Here is an 18,637-nt window from a genome sequence, read left to right as displayed (position 1 = left end):
AACTCTATTAATATATTCAAAGTATTAAATTAAAGGCCCATTTAAACAGAATAAAGACAAAAACCAGTAGCGGCCATCTTTTTTTTTTCAACATGTGTTGCTATGATAATAGCAAATAGCAAAAACTAAAGCAAATAGTTAGTATAAAAGAAAATACTAAGACAATTCATTTATTCATATTGCAGTGCATTTTGGGAAGCATGGATGACTTTTAAATGACATCTAAACCTCTGTTCTCAATAATAACTTTTTTGTTAGACATATGACAGAAATGAAGTCAAAGCGGTTAGTAATGCGTGAAGCTGCTGCTGCTGTTTGTGGAGTTGTTTAATCCTCCTCTGCTGAGATCTTCAGAGATTTAATGTTTTATTTCAGATGATTTCATCTAAGGCTGTGACTGGAAGTCAGTTGTAGTAATTATAAATAATTTTTTATATTTCTTAAATGAGAATTTTTGTTTTGATTAAATCTATATCTTCAGATCAAAACTAGAATTTAACTGACTTTCTTCAACAAGAAAAAATAATCTGTGCCAGGTTTATAGAACAGTTTTTATAGAAATATTGTTATTTTAAGTTTTTTATTTTTTATTTTTCAAGATATAGATGTGAACCATTACCCTACATTTTTTTAATTGGGTGAATGGATTTTTTTAGTGTATTCCGTCATACATTAAAGGCATAATTTGATACGGCAAAGTCAAAAACATTAGAAAATATTTTTAGAATTCATTTTGAAGAACACTTGCTAAGTTTCCATCAGTTTTTTGATGTTTTGTTATCGACAAAGAAAATATGCCTAAAAACAAAAAACATTATTATTTTTCTGATTAACTTTTATATATTTCTTATATATATTTTTTTCTATATAATTATTAAATTAACAAAATGAAATAAACTGTGCAACAAGTAGCAGCCTATATGCAGAATTTAGTTTCATTTTTGTGATGCGCTCACAGTGGCATCTTGTTTGTTTCCGTCATTTAAAAAAAGTGTTGTTTTTATTGTGAATATAGCAAACACAAATATAATAAATATTTAGAATAGTTTCGAAAAATGTCTTACTCTTAAAATACCACAGAAGGAGTAGCCTATTGTTGAGTAAAGTTGTTTCCACATTTATAAGAGAGGAATAAATCAAGTGATGGTGTCGGCGCCTCTGGCAGTTAAGCATTAGGCTACTAACTGGACAACGCAGTCTGTTCATTGACAATAAAATACAGCCAATACAGGTAAATAATTACAAAAATACAAATTGACAAATCTTTTTCCTGTTCATGAATAACAGATTTGCAAGTACTCAGTGGCACCAAGACTTGAATATTTTAATCAGTTTGAAGAGTATTTATATAAGAGAGAACATCATTCATAAATACTACTTTCTCTAATTCAGTGTGAGAAAAAAAATACAGTGATGTTCATTTTCTAAATTTCCCTGCCCTCTAAACCACTTCACAATCTTAAAAACAGCAGAGTAATATGTCAAATTAAATAGTTAAAAATGTAAGGGTCAAGAGATCAACTAATGCAAACATTGACCACTTTAAAGGTTGCTTACAAAATGTGATTTTCTCCTTTGGTGATTCTGCTTGTTAACATCAGGTGTCTTCAATAATGATCAATCATCACTTAATTAATCACTAATTATCTCATTAACTTTAATGTCATAAACTCTGCTTCAGTGTTAATTTACACTCTTGAGAGGAAACTCAAATAAACTCCCGGGAGAGATAAATTAACTCTGGCCTCAGTCGCACTTGAGTTGCATTTTTATAGTCTTCAGACTTGACTTGACGATTACTTTTGACCCGACTCCAGGAGAAGGACTTGTGAATATGTTAAAAGCAACTCGAGTCTTTTATCCTTAAATACTGATATTCACAGTAGGGTGTTCAATTGCGTTGAGGTACAATTCATATTTCTTTATTAAATAACTTACAAAATAATTAGAAAACTTTCTGTGAGGAGTAATTTTACAAACAGCACGAGTGAATCTCCGCAAGCTCTCTGTCTTTAAATGACCACATCGCGTCTGCACTATAAGCGAGCTGCACACTGCACGGTTGAAACAGGAATTGTCACAGTTTACATCGTCACTAAAGTTTATAATTTGCATTTCTTTTCAAGTTTGGCCAGTATTTAAACCATTCAGCACTTCTGCGCTCTCCAGAGACGGTGTGCTCATGCTCACTCAATAATTGCCCTATTGTAAAAACTAAAGTGCACAGCATGATCAAACATTTAATAACATTTTGAAAAAAAGCCCCCCTCAACCGCTTAAATAATAAAAAAATCCTCCCTCCCACAAGAGTCACGTAAAAGGGAAATTCACCCCAATTTCAAAAATTGTGTATAGTCTAAAATGAAGCCACTGTTTTTTTTTTTTTTCACAAAAATAACATTTATTGACTTTAAAATGTGAAAATACATTTAAAAATATCCTACAATACATTTCAATTTTGTATTTTTCAGTCTGTAAACATTTTTAATTTTGCATAAACCTAAAAATGTATAGATTTTAACTATAAAATCTTTAGTTCCAGTACAGGGTATATGTCAAACATTACATGACAAACCAGTTTTCATGACTGCTGCTTGTCAGAGAAAGTGTTAACAGCATTATAAAATAACACTGATATCTATTGATTTTATTTTGAGTTAAAAGCTAACTTAGAAAAGTGTTTTCAATATCATTTTTAATATCAGTGAGAATAAAAATAATGAACATTTATACAGTGGTGGCCAAAATGATTCGAACACTAGTATTTTCACCAGCTGAAATCTCACAGAAATCTCACTGGATTATTTCAATTAATGGCAAAATGAATGTTAGGAAATGTAAACTGATATTTCCTACTTACACACTACAGCAAAAGATAGAAATAACTGACCTAAAACCATTTTTAGCTGGTAAAAATACTAATGTTCAAGTAATTTTGTCCACCTATATATATATATATATATATATATACCAATCTTCATATATTACAAACATCAATTTATCTTATCTTTTGGTGTCTTTTCTTCAAATAATTTTATGTAAAACAGCTCTATATGTAACGAGTGCATACAGAAGACCTAAACGGGATGCATTAATTCTGGTTTCTGCGTGTGACGTTCAGCATGAATCCTTTTTTTCTTTCCTGAGATGGACATGAGCTGGCATCATCTTGCTGGGCTGGAGTCTTCTTCCCTGCAGTAAATAAAAAAATAGTTATTAATGTAAAAGTTTATAAGCAAAACTGACAGCTTGATGACAATATACAGTACAAGTTGGATTGGCCAGACTGTGTCAGATAAGACTTACATACAAAATGTGCAGAGCAGAGTATTTTTAAAAACTGTATTGTATTGTATTATTATTATATCCGAGGACTGATGCTCAGTTTTCACCTCTTCCTCTCACGCCTCATGGTCGACTTTCTCTCTCACGCTCTCTGAAAGTTAAAGACGCATAACTTCACGAGTGAAAAATGTAAATATAACAATAATGACAAAAATTATGGAGAAATAATGAGTAACTTTACCTTTCTGAGGTCAAATTGCAAAAAATACGTCCATTACGTCGGTTAATACAGCTGAGAGAAAATGCCGCTCAAAACTATACTGTACTATGATTCACAGGAAAATATAATTTTACTGTAAAATTTCCCACTGTTGTAGTTTTACCCATGATGCTTTGCAGATTCACAGCAACATACTGTATACATAATCTACAGTATAGATTTGTTCATTTAACAGACTTGTGAACATCTCTGCAATAATGTTACTCTTAATATTTTAATATTATTGTCTATATAATACTACAAATGGTTGGAAGAACAAAAATGATGAACTAGTATCAGGAATCATGTGGGTAGAATGCATTTCAATTAGTTTCTTAACTTGAGCTTGTTCTGTCAAGTTGAAATCTCCATAGTGCCAATCCTGGTGTATAGAAAAAGTAGTGCTCATACAAACACACAAACAAACACACTCTCACCCTAAAGATTAAACACAATCTCAGAGATCATTCATGTTCTTCACTCTCTACAGGCTGTTTAACTGCAGTATTGGAGAGGAAGGCTGTGCTGCTCTGATTTCAGCTCTGAGATCAAACCCCTCACACCTGAGACAACTGTATCTGAGCTGTAATAAACCAGGAGACTCAGGAGCGAAGCTGTTGTCTGCTCTACTGGAGGATCCACACTGTAAACTGGAGACACTAAGGTGAGTGTTATTATATTATTGAACACAAAAACTGTGAAAATACTGCCAAAAAAATTAAAATCCTGTTGTCACTTTACTTATCTTTAAGTCATTTCAAAACAGTACGACTTTCTTCTGTGGAAAATAAAAATAGATATTTATTTTGAGACATGTTTACCAGAATAACAAATAATAGCCCGTACTGGGCAGAGCCTATAGACAGGGCTTACTTCTGTAGGCATAAATTCGACAACATGCGTGAGAAATACAATTTATTATTTTCTTATAGCCCAAATATTAATTTATTCACTCACAGCTACCCCCATCTTTGGCACATTGCCTGTTTTATTGAGCTGACATATCAAAGTATGTGACCATGGAGAACTCTATAGATCAGTGCATGCGACACACTGGACACTGCATTTTGCAGACCACTATCCATTTGGTGTAAATAAGCAACAGTCATAGCTTTTGTTTTAAACAATTTGATGATTTTATTTAATTAATATTCAGTATTAACTGATGTCTGTCTCACAAAATGGTGTTTTATTTTTCTGCCAAATAAACATTTTAAGTAAAGACACAGAACCGCTTTGCAACTGACTCCTAGCCTAGAATCTAGACGCGCCCCTAGCGGCAGCAAATTCAATTTGCTTCCAAGGTCAGTCTAGTTACTCTCAATTCACTTAAAATTCCGAAAAATCCAAGATGTACCGGGCCAATCACGAGTCGGTGGGCGGGCTTAACATGATGACGACTGACTGACCTGCGACCATAAGTTCCGTCAGACATGAATTCCTGGTTCTGTGAATTACGCGTGGAAAACTGAACAGTATTTATATAATTTTTTACTTTGGATACACAGCCACGTCCATGTGTCCTGAGCAGGAGCTCGTTACATGTGAACGCGCTGTGGTGTAGAATACGCAAACACCGGAAGCGATCTGTGGCGTGTATACGACACTCATTGTTCACACAGTGCACAGAGATTGTGGATATAGCGGCTATTCAAAATGGTAATTTCTTTTCCTTTATCCTGGTTGTTCAAACCCATTTAAAGCTAAAAGATTACGTTTACTTGCGCAAACTCATCCTGGACTTTTTCACCGATTTCCCCTTCCCGTGTTTGCGTATACTACATCAGAGCAGGGTGTAATTTGGATTTGTCTGTGCATGTTTTTGTTTACTTTTAAAGGTTTAGTGCCCATCTATGTTTATTATTTGGCTGACAAAACTGCACAGTGCACTGATTTTCGTTAAAAATCTCCGTCGCTCTGACTACGTCACCTGACAGACTAAGTCTCTGATTGGCTGTAGCGCTATCCTATTGCGTGGAGAGGAGTTTGAAAGACAACCGTTTATCCCACCCCTCCGGTTGAGCCCTGTCTATGGAGAGTGCCCAGACCCTACATTTATGTGGGTCTGGCTTGCCAGGCTAACTGACTCCAGCATAACGCACAGAATGGTGCTTCGTTCCTGAATGAATATGACTCTTTGAATGCATCTGTTGAGTGAGTGATTTATAATGACCCAATAGTAGAGAAAGACTTTTGATTCTTATTCCAGAATGAATCAGAGTTTTGAACGAATCTGTTGGACGTCTCCTTCATAAACTCAATGATTTACTGCCACCTTCTAGCGATAATCCTTTTATATTCCAAGTATCATTTCATTCTGTAATTCATTTAAAATTTCTTTAATCAAAATGTTATGTTTAAAACATTAATCACATTATGTTCTACAACTGTGGTGTGTAAATGCATTTACTGCCTTCTGATCAACATTAACCCATAAATACACCTGTGCAAAGATGACTTTGGTTGATGCTGATTTATTAACCGCCTATAGTGTCATATTTATCTAAAATAACTGAATTTTACATTACAATGTAACATTAAAGATGACCAACATATTTAATAATTAAAAATATATATAATAGTAAAAAATCGACAGTCTCTTATAGCAATACATACTACAACTACTACTAATAATTGGCTAGTAATTATAAAACAATAATTATCATATTGCAAAAATAAATAAACAAATAAATACTCTGGTTTTATTGTTCAAAGTGTTATTTCATGGGTTTGATTCTTGTAACTGAGATGTGCTATTTTATAGTGGCTATTTAACATTACTCCTAAAATTTAACACTGCAGTCTGGAGCAATGGACGTGTCAAAAGGTTTTGTGTAAACAAAGGTTTTGCCTGCATGACGCGGGTTACTGACATCACCACGACAAGTTTAGGTTATAGTTTACAAAACCTATAAATAGTAAATATAAATTATATATAAATTATATATATATATATATATATATATATATTTAGTATTATTATATATAATTATATTATATATAAACAAAATAAAAGTAATGAAGGGGAGAAAAATAGAGAAAGGAATATATATATATATATATATATATATTTTTTTTTTTCTCTCTCTTTTTTTCTCTCTCTTATTACTATTATTTTGTTTCAACATTTTATTGTATATTCTCATTTTTACATATTGTAGTCTTTTACAATAATAAAAAAAGTACAAAACCTATAATATACAGTAAATATAGTAATCAAAAATAAAAAACAACTATATTTAGGAAGCAAAAGCCTCTTAACACAGTCACTAGCTGTTCTTAGATTAAAGTAAATTAAAAGTTGTATTTGTTAACATTAAAGCACTGTGAAGTGAACAAACAATGATGAACAGCTGTATTTTTATTAACTAATATTAACAAAGCTTAAAATACTGTATCAAATGTATTGCTTACAATTAATGTTAGTTAATACTTTAATTTTAACAAACAAAACCGATTGTAGTATGTTACCCTGAAAACAATGTTTTGCTTGATAGAGAAAACTAGTTAATAAAACACCACAGAATGGAAAAATTAGTCAAGTGTTTAGTAACTTTCTGCTAAATGACAATCAATTTAACAAACAGACACAGCTTTATTCACAAAAAGGTGTTTTTGTAGATGTATCCACAGCAAGAGCACCTTGAGCTCAAACTCCACTCTGTATTCTTTCCTCACTTCTGGACTGACAGATTTCCAAGTAAAAAATAAATAAATAAATAAAAATCTGAATTAATGCAATAAACTTTTTATTTATTTTTAAAAACCATGTTTAGTTAATAAAATAGTTAAATATATACTGCCCAGCCAGTTTTTCTCACTGTAACGTGTGTCTGTCAACAACAGTAACGTTAAACTGATTACTAAATGCTGCAAGATTAACACAAAGTAATTTGCATTAGAATAAGCTATTGTGATATACATAATTATGTTATATAAAGCATAGATAAACATATATTAATTACACCATATCTTACCACCGCCATCTTCTCTTTTCTAAAGGAAATAAGCCTTTTTCACAAAAATCGGAAATCACATCAGCGCAGGGTAAAGTCAGTTCTGGTCTGCACCTACACGCTGTAAAAACTGTTACTTAGATCCAACTCAAAAAAATTAAGGCAACATTTTCCAACTACTTTTTGTAAGTTTAGTGAACTTCTTGTTATTTTGATTTGGTAAAAATATTATTTATTTTACTCTATGCTAAAAAATTAAGTAGAGTCTACAATATAAATCAAAACATTTGAGTTTAACCATTGTGACAAAGAGCAAAATATTGACCAAATCATACTTAGTTAAAATAAGTAACATTTAAAATAAAAAATTTTACTTTTTGATTTTAATTAATTTACTCTATTACTCTTAATTTAGACAAATTATTTATTTAATCCACTTGAAATAATTAGTTAGTATTGCCATAACTTTAATAAGGAAAGAGAGGTATTCGTTTCCAACTTTTATTAACAGCTGCCATGTACATACAATTGGGTGCACTAAGTTTCTGTTAGCAATTTTAATGTTAATGTTGTAGACATTTTAACGTTACAAATGACGTAAACGGGAGGAAGGCTTTGGGCGCAGTGTGTCAAATCCCACAAAAAGTCTTTGGAAAACCTCAAATGTTTTGCAGAGTTGTGGTGGAAACTGCAGGTTCGGAGCAAATGTCATTCCCGGAAGCAGGCAACATGCCCTGGCCAAATTTCCAAGATCAGTAAGCACTGGGTTTCCCTCAATGATGATGCCCACTGGTTCACGACAGACATATATCTGCACATGTTCAAATCCTCATGGACGCTGCTCTCCGTTTGTCCCTGTATGAGAATAAACAGAACAATAAGTTGCAACAGAGAACAATCTTCAAAAGGTGTGGTTTAGTAAAAGTTCTGAAAATGCCACTCTTACAGTTTATCATCAGATGATTACGACTCCTGCATTAATGTAAAACAAGGATTTTACTTTTGTGAAACTGCAGTAAAAAACAGAAAAAAAAAAAAATATTTTTTTATTTTTTTTAAATCAAGTCCACAAGCAACTGAAAGACAAAAAGGGGACCCTGGTTCCTACACATACATTTGGGTGTTTGTAGGTGTGTTTTTGAACTTTTGACAGAGCCAGACTAGCCATTGCCAACCAATTACAGTATTTGTCTAAGACAAGCTAACCAATCCCCAACTCCAGCGCCGGACTATAACTCAGACAGACATAAGATTGATATCTGAGGAATAAGTGCTTTTCCCAAAAGAGTCAAACTATGCTTTTTAAACAATACTTACATAGTAGTCAGAGATGATTCTTGCCCACTGTTTCCCATGTATTGAATGAGGCATCTCAGAGTCACGTGTCTCTTCTTCACGAGGTACTTGGATCCTATAGTTGGTAGTGAATAAAGGAAAACTGAATATTGCAGGCAATATAACTACAAACATACAATGTCATTATCAGTGTGGTTCTGTAATCTGTACTATACAGAACCACACTGTATTCTTTACTATACATCAGTGGTTCTCAATCCTGGTCCTGGGGGACCCCTGCTCTGCACATTATGCACGTCTCCCTTATTTAACACACCTGACTGAGATCATCACCTCTTCAGTTCAGTTCATGGGTCTCTCTCCTAATGAGCTGATGATCTCAATCAGGTTTGTTATATAAGAGAGACATGTAAAATATGCAGAGCAGGGGGCCCCCAGGACCAGGACTGAGAACCAGTGCTATACTATACTGTAGTAAACTATACAATCTATATGTGTACAAGGCAAGGCATGGCTGTGTCCAAAGGTCCCATGATGCAGTCTATAATGTTTTAGATTATCATTCTTTCCTGGTACAACAGCGCTGTATAATTTACAAGGCCATCCCATCTGTCATTAAAAATAGAAAGGGATGCAAATTTAGTTTTTTTCCCCTTTTTTCCAACTCTCAATAACTGACTTTTGGGTACCTTAATTCCTCTAAATGGACAAACCTTTGAAACATTTACCTCAATTCCACCTTCTAAAGAGCTTACCTGCTCCATGAACTGCTCCTTCCAGTAGATCTGATGGTCTCCTAAAAAAGCAACATAAATGAAAGAAGAGTTTAGGAAAATATAAGGATCAAGTTATTGCAATGCAAAATACATATTTAATCTTTTTAATTGAACAAATGGTTTAAGACAATGTAAAATATTTCAAACAAATATATAAAAAGATGAAGTTTAAGAATTTGTGTGATGCATTGCAGAAAGAGGTGCCAAAAAATGCCCCCATCTTTTTCAATCATGCAGGGAACAACTGTGACAACAAACCTAGCAGCTAACGTAACTTTTAACTGACACAACGAGGATGAGAGACCATGTTACTGTTTTGCTAGCTAATTCGGAAAGAGGCAGAACATTTAAGACAAATGATTTGAGACATAATACCGATGCTAACATTATTAGACTCCATAAATAAACAAAATGACGATGATTTTTTAAGTAACCAAACTAAGTAGAAACATAATTTGGCAATGCATCTCATATATACCTATACTACGTTAACGTTAGCAAAAGTTGTTAAGATTGATGTTAATTTCAAGACCTTCGGTAAACCCGCATTGCAACTTTATGCAATGTAAATAGTTACTTACATGTGTTGCACGTTGTATAAAGCTCTCAAAAACTCCACAGAAATCCGAAACTGGTCCGGTTCAGGTGACAACGAGCAACGATGTTGGTGTTCTGCATGTGGGCCGGTCGTGACGTTATACTTTAGATAATAACACTTAAATAGAGTTTTGTAGAAGCATTTTATTGTGAAGGTCAGTAAAAAACAATTTTTTGATAGGGAATAAGTTACAAAAACAATCACACTTTTTACTTTTGTAAAACTTAAATGAATTCAAAAAGAAAAGGGAATCAATTTATTGGGAGAAATATACTTTTTAAAATAAATTCCTATGAACAACACCCTTGAATGTTTTTTACAGTCCTTTCCAAAAAATTAGCATATTGTGATAAAGTTCATTATTTTCTGTAATGTACTAATGAACATTACACTTTCATATATTTTAGATTCATTACACACATTTGAAAGTAGTTCAAGCCTTTTATTGTTTTAATATTGATGATTTTGGCATACAGCTCATGAAAACCCCAAATTCCTATCTCAAAAAATTAGCATATTTCATCCGACCAATAAAAGAAAATTTTATGTTTTATCAAGGGCAGGGTCAATGCAGCTAGCTATCAGGAGATTTTGGAGCACTTCATGCTATCATCTGCTGAAAAGCTTTATGGAGATGAAGATTTCATTTTTCAGCACGACCTGGCACCTGCTCACAGTGACAAAACCACTGGTAAATGGTTTACTGACCATGGTATTACTGTGCTCAACTCTCCTGACCTGAACCCCATAGAGAATCTGTGGGATATTGTGAAGAGAAAGTTGAGAGACGCAAGACCCAACACACTGGATGAGCTTAAGGCCGCTATCGAAGCATCCTGGGCCTCCATAACACCTCAGCAGTGCCACAGGCTGATTGTATGCTAATTGAAATATGCTAATTTTTTTAGATTTGGGGTTTTCATGAGCTGTATGCCAAAATCATCAATATTAAAACAGTAAAAGGCTAGAACTACTTCAGTTATGTTGTAATGAATCTAAAATATATGAAAGTCTAATGTTTATCAGTACATTACAGAAAATAATGAACTTTATCACAATTTGCTAATTTTTTTTTTTAAAAGGACCTGTATTATATTAATATGCTCTTGTCTCAAATAATGCCTTTTACCTTTTCTGTTTTGTCTGTTTTCCAAGTTGTTGTTATATAATCAACAAAGAAACCACATTTTACTTGTTTGTAATTTCAGACCGCTGACTCGTCAATATAATATGCGCAACATAGCGCCAGCTAGAGTTTCTGTTCTCAATCTCTGGTATATTTAAGCTATTTTCTCAATTTACTCAGTCATTTCCCTCGAATCACTACTTCATGGTAAATTATGACAGTATTTGACAGCATTTATATCCAAATGCACATTTTCCCAAAATTAAATTAAACGATTCTGTGTCCGGATTGATGCATAAACTCAATACAACAACATAATCCAGATCCAAAAGGAATAAAGCCATTAATCTGAGTATTGTCTTGTTTAGTATTATATTATTTTATTATGTATATCCCTGGGCACATTATGCAACGTACATTTACACCGTAAAATGAATAATGCACAGCAAGTAGAAAATACAATATTACTTTAATAATAATAATAATATGCGATTCAACAACATTAACAATCGCGAAAAAACTGATGTGAAGAGTCATAATGCACAGCCAGCACCAAATAGACAGAACGGCAAAACTCAAAACTGTACTGTATTATAAGTGCTATCATTCATAATTAAATAATCATAGTTTTTGTGATGACCAGAAGCTGACACAAAGTTTTTAAAAATGTTTGCTATTTTTAGAGTAAAACACCAGTATAAAGCATTGTATCATAGTATCTATTTTGTAAAACTTTTACCCTGCAAGTGCCAATCCGGAAGCCAGAAACACGGAAGTGTGTAAAAGGCTAATTACTTATGTTTAATGCTTATTGGCCTTCTTCTTCTTAAAGTTTATTTGGCGGTTTACAAATCAACTGATAAGTGTTTTACCGCCACCTGCTGGACTGGAGTGGGGAACAAAAGTTTACTCTGATTGGCCGATACAGTAAAACTCCTTTCACCAATCAGAAACCTTTCGGCTCCTATTGCTCCAGGCTGCAGTTACCCCTGTCTCATTTTCTTCTGCGCTGCTTACGCTGGATTAAAGCCACAGTGCATTGTTCTTGATCAGAATTGACCTGATTAACATGAAAAAAAAAACAATTTCACCATAAAATTATTTAAGTAAGTTTCGTGTTTCACAATCACATGCTATAAGGCTAACCAGCATGGGGCAAATGCACATAAATACTTTAGCTAATGTTTTTTTTATTATTATTTAATACTTGTTCAAAACTATCACTTTAGCTAAGTTATACTATTGTCTGCTTATTTTGTTAAATAAAATAATCAATAAATAAATATAGGCTACTGTCATTAAAATATGTTAAATAAAACATTTTAAAACAGAGACAAAATCATTTAAAAAAGTGAAGATTCTGAAAGCATTGAAGTAGATCTCATAATAATTTAATCTGGATTTACAGTAGTAACAACAAATGATATGTTTTATATGTTTAATATGTTTTTAAATCTGATTGTTTGATTATAAACATGGTGATGATCTCTAAGGTACACATCCAACATAATATGTGACCCTGGACCACAAAACCAGTCTTAAGTCACTGGGGTATATTTGTAGCAATAGCCAAAAATACATTGCATGGGTTATAATTTTTGATTTTTCTTTTATGCCAAAAATCATTAGGAAATTAAGTAAAGATCATGTTTATGAAGATTTTTTGTAAAATTCCTACTGTAAATATATCAAAATGTCATTTTTGATTAGTAATATGCATTGTTAAGAACCTAATTTGGAGAACTTTAAAGGTGATTTTCTCAGTATTTTGATTTTTTGCACCCTCAGATTCCTAATTTTCAAATAAATGTATCTCGGCCAAATATTGTCCTATCCTAACAAACCATACATCAACAGAAAGCTTATTTATTGAGCTTTCAAATTATGTATATATCTCAGTTTTGTAAAATTTTACCTTATGACTGGTTTTGTGGTCCAGGGTCACATATATGATATTTACCATCTGAGTCATGTCAACAAATGGAAAAGTCAGTCATCTATTCATTATTTTCTAAATTATTGTGCCTTTAGCCCCAACAGCAGGGCGATTTTTCCCCCAAATACCATACTTTTACATATTCTTTTCGTTATTGAAAAACTGTTGCTTTAATTATCTTAAACCATTATGGGAATCATTAAGACGACATTTTTCTCAAAATATATTCAATAATTTTAGCGATTCTCATTTGCTTCTTAAATCTACAACATAAAAAAAAAATCAAATATGAGTTTGCACAGAATCAACTACATGAAAACACATCACTGCGGGGAGTTTTTGGCCAAATTTAAAATACCTGTTTAAATTATTAAAACTAAAGATATTTATTAACTAGATGATTTTTTTTTCTTGTAAACTATCAATGTGCAGCATGTTATATTCATCACAAACACTGTGAAAGCAAGCTGCTCTAGTCCTAAATCAAAGCACATGACAGACAGTTGTCGGAGAACACCTATATTGTTTATACCTATATAGTATCAACAAGTTGAGCATCACAATCAGGAATCATGTGGGTAGAGCGCATTTAAATTGATGTTTTAGCTGATGGCAAGTCAAAATCTCTCTAGCGCTGATCCTGGTGTATAGAAAAAGTAGTGCTCACACAAACACACTCTCACCCTAAAGATTAAACACAATCTCAGAGATCATTCATGTTCTTCACTCTCTACAGGCTGATGAACTGCAGTATTGGAGAGGAAGGCTGTGCTGCTCTGATTTCAGCTCTGAGATCAAACTCCTCACACCTGAGACAACTGTATCTGAGATATAATATACCAGAAGAGACAGGAGAGAAGCTGCGCTCTGCTCTACTAAACGACCCACACTGTAAACTGGAGACACTATAGTAAGTTATTGAGTCAATGCTTTCATTAATTATCTTCTATTAAAGCAGATCTTAGTGTATTTAATCTTTCTCTTTATTGTACAGTATTTGACAGTGGAAACTCTACAAGCTCCGAACAAGTGAATCAAAACAACACGTCCTGAACAAGACTGTCACTTGGACAAATGCAGACACTGATCCAGCAGTTTCATATCTGAAGGAGTTTTGTTTTTAATTTTCATTCAGCCTAGATTTTTTTTTTTCCAGTCTCATGGGAACATTTTTTTATATATATATATAAATGAGTATATTGGACATACTAACTGTCATAACATTTTTAGTGTGAAACTACAGTATATTTCAAGCTAATAATTGCATTACTTACACAGTGATTTCACAGTGGGACTTCTATTATATCTAACTGCACTCACAGAAATGTAGAGGATGTCTTGACTGTAAAGTGCACTCTGGTGCAAGATGATGTTTATTTACAGTGAGGTTCAGGTGATCCACAGGTGTGTAGTATTTACAAAGTGCAAAAAAAAAAGACAGTACAAAAATAAACAAACAAAATGTCCCAAAATATACAGGTATCCACAATATAGACGTTTGATAAAGGGTTTTGACTCGTTCATGGCACTACTGCTGCACGCTCACTTGTCTGGTCTACTGAGAGACAAACTTCACAATAAGAGTCGCCCACAGTAGCGCTCAACTTCACCTCCTCCTCTGACTCAACAATTACACAATTACACAAACAACAGAAAACAGGTCAGACATACAAATATATACATATAAGCAGTTCTCGGGTATGTATGTAGATGTAATATGCTTTATATGGATAGGGAAATGAAGCCTCATGAAGCACTGAGGTTTACTTCTGACTGTTTCAGGAAAAGATCAAGAGGTCCTGCAGGCTGCAGCGCGATGACGAAGATGCATCAGGTCCAATACTGGAGGTTTTTTTTTTTGTACAAAGCACAAAAGTACAAAAATGTCAGCATTATACATGTATATAATACAATTAAAAATAATAAAATAAATAAAAAACAAAACCTTTAACAATATAAATTAAAAAGATGAAACAAATTGACAGTTTAAGATTTTTGGATAATGAAATAGTTTGGATATTGAACCTCTTTTAAAAAAATAATAATAAATAAAGGTGAATTTGCAGCGGTAAATATTACATTTTGCAAGTTGTAATAGTGGGATAATGATAAAAAATTCGTTAATTTGATCTTTTTTTTGATACTGGACGTTGTTAGGCGTGTGCAAGGTGGTTTGTTTGGCCGATGTCATATAGACACATGCGCAGTAGCGATCTCTGAATATAATACTTATGCGCTGGTTTAAAGGGACAATATTGCGTTGTGATAATATTCTAACCTGTGTATTAGTAGAGATGAATATTAATAAGTAATAATTGATAAATAATAATTTACACAAATGTGATGTGATGCTCTCTACACACATGCAAAATATTACAATTTTAAAGTTTTAAATTGCATAACTTTAGAGTGTTTTAACAAATTGAATGGATTAAAAGCATAATGTCTTTGTCAAGTATTATTTTCAGTGAGTGTATATACAACATATTTAAATGAAGCCATTTTATTCAGGTCATATTTATTGCTAAGTGGAAGCAAAAATGTCATTTTATTTGTCATTTTAAAAATATTTCTCTGTCATTTTAATCCTAAAGTTACAATACAATATGTAAAATACTTGAAATACCAGTACACATTCAAGGGAAAATGGAAAAATAATAACAGCACCAATTAAAAAAAAAAAAAAAAATCTTGTCAGATGTGAAAAAATAAATAATAAAAAATAAATAAATGCATTTAATGATATTTTGAGGGGTAAGAGTTCCTTCTTTAATGACTATTAGTGATGCACGGGTCAATGTATAAACAACCCGAACCTGACCGACGTTTTCAACTAACCCGCCCGCAACTCGGACCGCAGAAAAAGAGAGAAGATATTGTACCCGACCCGCTTCCTGACCCGCATGTTTAATATTTGGACTGACATAGCCCCTATTAATTGCGCTTGGGCTCACCCTGAGGAACTGCAGCTACACAAACAGAAAACTGTGGAATGGAGGATTTTCAAAAGTCAAAATGTCTCGTTACGACACGGATGTTTAGCTACTCTGTTCGATTTGCAGGTTTTGGTTATTAGCCTGTTTTTTCCTTATTCTAAATGCTTAAAGTCTGTTATATGATTTGAATATGAATGTACTTCACCTGTGTTTTAACAATGTGGCCAGTGATGCGCGGGTCAATGCTAGCTGTATTTTTATTAACTAATACTAACAAAGCTTAAAAACTGTTTAATAAATGTATTGTTCACAGTTAATGTTAGTTAATACATTAATTTTAACAAACAAAACCTATTGTAATATATTACCCAGAAAACAATGTTTTGCTCGATCCAGAAAACTAGTTAATAAAACACCACCGAATTGAGAAATGAGTCGTGTTTAGTAAATCTCAAACATAGCACAAATTCAAGACGTTTTTAAAGCTTTTTTGTTTACAGAGGTAGATATTGTATTTAAATACAATTGCAGTTCTTGTTTAAAGATGTTAAAGTGGGGTTTACAATTAGTATATTTACATATTTACATATATTTACAAAGATTTCTTCTTATGCAGAATATTACAATTGTTCCAAATAAAGAAGTTGTGTGGCGAGAAATTATGCTTATAAATAAGTTTCCAAGCCAAAAGCATCTGCTGATGATATCTAGAAAGTTTAATAGGGAGTTTATTAACAGAATAATTACACATCAATAAAAAATTAATACCACCTAACTGTGAAAAGATATATCGAGGGATTACATTCCAAATAGAAGACTGATTGTGGAGAAAGCGTTTTAGCCTATTTATTTTTAAGGTGTTATTAGGAGAATTAAAGTCAATAAAATGTAATGCACCCTTATTATAAGAATTTAAAATGACAGATTTTCTAACATTATGAGTTTTATTTTTCCAAAGGAATTTAAATAGCATTACATCAATCAACTTGCTGGTTGGTCTATCTACAAATAAGGAATGAGCAGCATAAGAAAATCTAGAAATACCCTCCGCTTTAGTAAGCAAAGTCCTACCTTTCAATGACAGATCTCTCAATAACCAAACATTAAAAAAAAATTTTGTTGTTGTTGTTTTCTCTATAATTGGCTTAAAACTTCTTGACATCTTAGTTTACTATCTTTCATTATCTTGATTCCTAAATATTTGACATTATCTTTGATGGGAATCAGCAACAGAGATACCCTTCACAGGGCTCTCTTTAATATGAAAACATCAAAATTGTGTAGCTAATAAAAAAAGATACGGGGAGATGGGGCAACCTTGCCTTACCCCACGTTTTAAAGAAAATCTAGGAGAAGTGCCATTAGTAAGCCGGATAGAACTATTCCCATTATGATAAAGCATCTTAATACTGCCAAAAAAACTACCAAAACCTAATCTGTGCATGGCCTGTAACATAAAATCATGTTCTAAACAATCAAAAGCTTTATAATAATCGAGAAAGAGAATGAAACTGTCAGTTGAGATCAATTCTGAGTAATCCAGCAAATCTAAGACCAGGCGAATATTATTAGAAATATGTCTTTGAGACATAAATCCGGATTGGCACTCATCAATTATATTATTAAGAGTAGATTTTAACCTCTTTGCCAAAACTAAGGCGATAATCTTATAATCAGTATTCAATAAAGAAATTGGACGCCAGTTTTCAATTAAAAGGGGATCTCTGTTGGGCTTGGATATTAACGTTATTAGACCCCGACATAAAGAGGGAGGAAGTGTTGTTTTTTCAATACTCTCTAAAAACATTTTATGTAAAAAAAGGAGCCAATTTTTGATTGAAGGCTTTATACATTTCTGCAGAAAGCCCATCGGTACCAGGGGATTTGTTATTTTTTAAATTATTTATAGAGACAACGATTTCTCATAGACTAATAGGAGCATCACATAAACTACAATCTCCAACACTTATTTTTTTTTATATCTGATAAAGAATCAAAAAAAGTTTTGGCCGATTCTTTACAAAACTTAGAGGAGTATAAGTCATTGTAAAAACTGGCACAAAAATTTGCAATTGCCTTTAAGTTATCAGTTACAATTCTGTTAATACACCGTTTCTGAATAGAAATTTTAATTGGCTGCCTTTCCAGCCTAAAGAAATATGCAGAATTCTGCTCACCTTCTCCAACCAATTCCGACGAGATCTAATGAATGCATCTTCAGCCTTCTGCTTATATATGTTCTCCAAGTTATGTTTCTGATCTATAAGCTCAATTCTCTCTGAGTCTGTAAGATATTCTATTTTTTTATGTGATAAAGTAGTAATTCTAGCCATAATTTGATCTTCATTCATTTATTTAGTTTTCGCTAACAAACTACAATATTTCCGACAATATTTCACATTTTAGAAGTTCCCAATTACTGCAAAACATATTTTCTTTATTAGCTTTATTCCAATAAAAGGAAATTAA

At 32.7% G+C, this 18,637-nt stretch overlaps 1 protein-coding gene across 1 annotated transcript in view; it reads left to right on the top strand.

Moving 5' to 3' along the window:
- LOC141338190 (NLR family CARD domain-containing protein 3-like) overlaps positions 1–15,074 on the top strand; it is a 34,720-nt gene extending 19,646 nt beyond the window's left edge. Inside the window, exons 9-11 of the mRNA XM_073843743.1 lie at positions 4,035–4,208; positions 13,969–14,142; positions 14,227–15,074. Coding sequence (XP_073699844.1) covers positions 4,035–4,208; positions 13,969–14,142; positions 14,227–14,233 — 355 coding nt within the window. The 3' untranslated portion in view covers positions 14,234–15,074. The remainder of the gene's footprint in view (positions 1–4,034; positions 4,209–13,968; positions 14,143–14,226) is intronic.
- The last annotated feature ends 3,563 nt before the right edge of the window (positions 15,075–18,637 follow it).

The sequence above is a fragment of the Garra rufa genome, chromosome 7 (assembly GCF_049309525.1).
Source record: "Garra rufa chromosome 7, GarRuf1.0, whole genome shotgun sequence".
Taxonomy (NCBI): domain Eukaryota; kingdom Metazoa; phylum Chordata; class Actinopteri; order Cypriniformes; family Cyprinidae; genus Garra; species Garra rufa.
The sequence above is the reverse complement of the archived record's forward strand: the minus strand, read 5'-3'. Positions and strand labels throughout refer to the sequence as shown.